Source organism: Lycium barbarum, chromosome 5, assembly GCF_019175385.1.
Source record: "Lycium barbarum isolate Lr01 chromosome 5, ASM1917538v2, whole genome shotgun sequence".
Lineage (NCBI taxonomy): Eukaryota > Viridiplantae > Streptophyta > Magnoliopsida > Solanales > Solanaceae > Lycium > Lycium barbarum.
This window is the reverse complement of record NC_083341.1, coordinates 10877055-10882757: the sequence shown is the minus strand read 5'-3', so window position 1 is coordinate 10882757 and position 5703 is coordinate 10877055. Positions and strand designations below refer to the sequence as shown.

At 36.6% G+C, this 5703-nt stretch overlaps 1 protein-coding gene across 1 annotated transcript; it reads right to left on the bottom strand.

The window, feature by feature from the left end:
* Window positions 1-1890: 1890 nt before the first annotated feature.
* Window positions 1891-4940, bottom strand: LOC132640430 (laccase-12-like). Its single transcript, XM_060357020.1, has 6 exons — window positions 4687-4940; window positions 4444-4595; window positions 4107-4351; window positions 3852-3980; window positions 2580-3536; window positions 1891-2470 (listed from the first exon to the last, which is right to left on the bottom strand). The coding sequence occupies exons 1-6, from the start codon at window positions 4795-4797 to the stop codon at window positions 2340-2342; spliced, it is 1725 nt and encodes a 574-aa protein (XP_060213003.1). The 5' UTR covers window positions 4798-4940; the 3' UTR covers window positions 1891-2339.
* Window positions 4941-5703: the final 763 nt, after the last annotated feature.

Sequence of the window (5703 nt, the reverse complement as noted above, 5' to 3'; positions counted from 1 at the left end):
AATTTCCAGCGAACAGGCTTCAGTAAAATGGGCATAACTCTTTGCACAGATGTCTATTTGACCCCCGTAAGATTCCGTTGGAAATATATTTCAAAGGGATACAACTTTCATCAAGGAAGTTTTCTCAAATTCCCAACGGATTTTCATGAAATTTACTGGAAGGCAGACGTATCAAAAACTTAGCCGATTCTATAGGATTTCAAGTGCCTTACTATTAACCATATTGAGACGATCATATCTCCTTGCTCCGAACTCTGATTGGCTTGGTCCTTATATCGTTAGAAAGGTATTTCTACGTACTACAACTTCATTGATAGTACCTTCCAAAATTCCAAACCGATCAAGGAGTTATTGCTGCCCGAACTAGGCCTATCGACCATTTTCGCAAAACGTTCAAACCTTCAATGTTTCCACTAGAACTCTAATAATATGAGCTTAAACTCAGTTCCAAGATGCGGGGTGTTATAATATGCCTGTGTTTCCTCTCAGCTACACCATTTTGCTGAGCAGTGTAAACACAGGTTTTTGGTGTATAATTCCCAGTTTGAACAAGTTATCACATACTGCCTTAATGAATTTTGTGTCATTATCAGTCCTAATAATTTTAACAGTCTTATTGAACTGATTCTTGATTAAGCAGAAAAATTGTTGCAAGCATGCACAAACATCTGACTTGTTCTTTAGTAGAAATAACCATGTAAATCTTGAGTAATCATCTACAATAGTAAGAAACAATTTGTTTCCATATAAATTTGCAGTGTAAGAACAAAAACTACAAACTAAAATTAAAATGAGAAAGTTTTATATAATAAAATATTATAATTAATAAAAATACAAATAGCTTTCATGTTTAAAGTGTAGGAAAATTATTACTAGTAGTGGGTGAAGTGCAGGATTTTAAAATATAGAGGGTGTAAGTATAGAATTTCTATAGTATGGGGGTTATAAATATTTAATTTTATAAAATACAAGAGGTGTATTCAATAGTGAGTCATATAGGCGAGGTTAGTGGTTTAAAGTTAAACTTAAGAGAGTGTCTTATAACGGCCTAAATTTGACAAGAAAAATAAAGTTGAAGCCGAGTGAGCATACAACAACAACATATCCGGTGAAATCCCACAATGTGGGTCTGGAGAGGATAAAGTGTACGCAGACTTTATCTGTACCTTAGAAGCTGAGTGAGCATAATTCGCTCAAACAGCAAATTATGCTGGTCGAATTACTATTTTACAATCCTTTCATATTGATGGCCGGAGGAGTTGAAGCTTTTAGGTTGATAACCACTGGACATTACTACAAAAGAAAATTCTCAATCATCAAATGATCAAACGTAAAGGTAGCAATTGGACTTGTTAAGGTAGAAAAAGTGAACAACTGATAGATCAAGTGCGTTTTGATAAATAGTTGATAATAGTTTAGGTAGGAAACTTATGAAAAAAGTGATAATTCAGGTGTTTTTTATCATTATTTTTTTTTTTTAAGCATTTAACCATCCTACTTTATGGTTGTATAGTACTCAGTATAGTATAATGATCCGCATATACCTTTTCTTAATGCTGCTTCCTTGTATGATCATCGTTATATCTTTAATTTCTCGAAAGATTTCTTTTTCCAATTTATGCGGAGGAGTAATTCTTACTGTTGATTATTTTTCTTGTCTTACGTTGTACATTGTAAATAAGAGATTTTAATTTTGTACTAAAATCAATTACTAAACTCTTCTATGTTAATTGCACTCGAAACGATACACTGCTTTAGTCTGTGAATATGCTGGCGTAATTCTAACACAAATGATGAATTCAGTTTCAACTTTGGCACCATCATGACTATCAAGAAAGCAATAAGGAATTCAGTTCTAGGAAAAGAGGGGAAAATTGTAGTGAAGCAAAAAAATAGAACTAGTCTCAAATGGGATATCTTTAATTTCTCGAAAGATCTGTCTTTTTTTCCATTTTATACAAAGGAGCAATTCTTACTACTAATGATTTTCGATATGCAATGAATCATGCCAGGTCTCTTTCTAGTATATGCAGTTCATAATTGTAGTACTGCTTTTGTGGAATGGTCACCAAATTTAGCTCAAACTCAAACAAATTCTTCTGTGTAATTTCGCGCGTAACAATACAATTGCTTTAATTTGGGAATATGCTGGCTAAATTCTACGACAGATGGTGAATTCAGTGACAACTTTTGACACCATCTTGACCTGAAATTCTAGGAAAAGGGGGGAAAATGTAGTAGAGCAAAAACAATGGGAGGAACAGTATCACTTAGAATGACTAAAACAATTAAGTTGATTTCTCTAGGGGGATTTTGTTTTATGTTGCTTGTTGCAGTCCTCAACAGACAGGAAAGTCTACTGGAGGAGCCTCCAATGATTCCAGTTCACTAACTCCATTTTCTACGATGAACACCATTGCCAGACCCCATGTAATGTGAACATCCAAGTGACAGTGCATTATCCACGCTCCTGTTTAAGCTAATATTGTTAAGTTTGCACCATAGAAACGTGACATGGTATAAAAAAGAGTTGTGAATATTAGGAGATATAGTACTTGTTTCCCTATTATTTCTCTTACCTGGATTGTCAGCGACAAATCTGATGACTGTCCATCCATTAACGGGTACACTGGCCGTGTTTCTGAGAGGTGGATCAACAAGGTTGAATTTAGCTGTATCTCTCTTTGGATTAAAGTTACCGAACCCCTCTGCAATGATGTAAAAATCATATCCGTGAAGATGAATTGGGTGGTTTTCACCTGTGAAGATACTTGTCCCTTGTAACACAACTTGCACTTTTGCCCCATATTTCAGCTTGTACAACTTAGTTCCTCGAATAGGTTGCCACAGCGACCTGCTTACGTTTCCAGTATAATCAAATTTTGTAGGTGGCACAGCTGGGAAATCAGTTGAGAAAACACCAGGTATGCCCTGGTGATGGGCTTGTAGCAGCGAAAAGTTGGATGGTAGCACAAAAGAAACATTGTTCATACTGGCAGCGAATCGAGTTCCATTTGGACCTTGACAATTTCTGGAGCTTGCACCTCTTGGGCAGTTCTTGAGTCCCAGCCCGACTGTGAAGAATAGATTTTCATCGATTTCAGTGGGCACCTCAACCTTTCTTGGGCTTCTGAATTTGGTTGTGAAGGCTGTAGCAGTGACTGTGTCATTATATGCTGGTAAAGATGGGAAAACTGGAGTAGTCTTGGCACAATTAGAAGAACAAGAGGATGTCTCGTACTCGAGGATGGCAGTGGTTGTGGTATTATCAAACGGGGCGCCTTGAGCGCTTGCGTATGCACGCGCTGCCATGTAGTATCTGGCTGGTGGTTGGTCAGCTTTGATCAGGACATCAGTTGTCTGGCCTGGTCCGAGCATAAGGACTGATGTTGTGAAGGGTTTAACATAAGAAGCATCTGCTCCAACAACAGTAAGCTTGTGGTTGGCCACAGTAAAGAAAAGCTGTTGGTTCAGTCCAGCATTGATAACTCGAAGGAGGTTGGTTTTGCCGGAGTTCACATGGACTATGGTGGTATCTGCATAAATATGATCTCTATGAAAACATGTTCCAAACAGGTAAGATATCATACCATAGTTTAGTGAACGCTAGTATAATTTTGTTAGGCAGAAATTAGTCGTTTTACTATGTATAAACTTGCTTCCATAATTGGATCTTTTAACAGTATTAGATCATTTCATTGTCTTGAGCATCTGAAAAAAAATCTTTTTGCTTTCTGAAGTTTTCTTGACTGTACAAAAGAGTCGAGATGCAACATCTATAGGTCTTCTTAAATTTGTGAGTCAAATTTCTTGGTACCCTGTGTCAAGTATTCTGTGAGATTGGAGCTAACCTTGTTTGGAACACTTGTAGAGATCACCTGGTTGACCATTGATGGTGTATGCATCAGATATATTAGGAGCTGCCCCAGTTCTTGTAGCTTGTCTTACAACGTCAATAGGGTTTGCATCCCACCACTCACCTGATCAGCATTTCCGAACTATCATTTCAATGAAGTTCTAAGGGGAAACATAATATGAGTAAATGCATAACCTGTATTTTCTAAATGATCAAAGTTTGTGGTATTAAGAGAAGGTAGAAGTAGTACCTAGCAGAATTGGTGTTTCTCTTTTGGGCTTAGGAAATGGATAGTTTTCTCCTTCTTTTGGGTGGATAATTATAGCTCCATAAACAGTAGCCCTTAACGATGAGCTGTGGGCGTGCCACCAAAGTGTCCCTTCTTGTCCTTGAATTGTAAACCGGTAAGTATAGCTCTTTCCTGGTCTAATTGGACACTGAGTGACAAATTCTGGTCCATCTGCCCATCCTGTTCTCATTTGCCTAACCCCATGCCTTTTGAAACACAACAAAATAGTATTAAAAATGTAAAAGAAAGTCATGAAATATAATCATGTAAGATTTGAGTTGTGCATGCATGAATTTACCAGTGAATGGTGACATTGTATCGAGCTCTATTGACAACGTTAACCACCAGAGTATCACCATTATTTACTTCCAATGTTGGTCCGGGGAATTGTCCATTCACCGTTACGGTGTTTTGGGTTTTGCACAGCCTCTTCACTGGTGTTGCTTGAACCTGTTCCAGAAAAACAGAGGTCAGTATCTTTGGAGTTCCTAAAATTTACAAAATGTTAGCAAATAACAAAGTGAAATCTTGAATAGCTTACAACAAAGTCATGGTAATGAGTTTTTGCAGATGCTGCATTCACCAAGAGAAGCAAAATGCATATAACAAAGAAAGAACTCGAAGGGTTCGCAATGCTTTTGAAGGCCTCCATTGCTTTCGTTTTCTTAGTAGATATGCAAATCAGTGTTTGCTTATGAAAGATTATAGAGTTGAGGCTTTGCTTTTATGGGGGAAGAAGTAGAGGGAGAGGTTGAAAGATGTTGACAGATTATGTTCTCAAAACTTTGTTCAGCACAGTAGAACTAATTGGTTCACCAGCTTAACCTAAGTAGCAACAATTTTCATGAATAATACTTACATTATAAGTCTTTTTCTATGAGTTTGTTATAGTTTGAATATTCAAGGAAACATCATTTTTATGGTTTTTGCTTAACATTAACGATGTGCTGTTATCCAACAAACTGTAGTTTGTTGCTATGATTATATACCACCTATCTTCGTCTCTCTCACTGACTCAAGGAAACAATAAGCTTTAACCAAAAAGGAAATTGTATGTATTGACATCTCCAAATCAAGGAAGTGGTAAAGTAAAATTAGTTTTTAAGAAACGACAAAAAAAAATTGAAGGTTAGACTGATGAAATCAAGATTGCATTATTTGATTCATTCTGTTTTTGAGCAAGAGATCAACATATAATGCACAGTGTCTCTGTTCTAAAGTACATTATGTTGGAGTTCCACTTGTCAAAGCTTCGAGTGCACGAGTTGATCTCCGTTTAGCAAGGGTTATTTTTGTCCAAATGTTATTTCCGCGTAAAAAGTGCCTATAGCTCAGTTGCGTTTCAAATGGTGACAAATTATTAACAAGCGATCACCCGAGCTAATTTTAGTACTTATTTTTCTTTTGTTGGAGATGGACTCGTATATAGTAGAGGAGGTGAAAATCTTTTGGTGAAATTAAAATCCTACACCAAAAGTCACTGAATGGAGGATGATTAAAATCTACAGAAAGTGACAGTTTTGATTGTTAAAGACTAGAAATAAAATATAATAAGAAC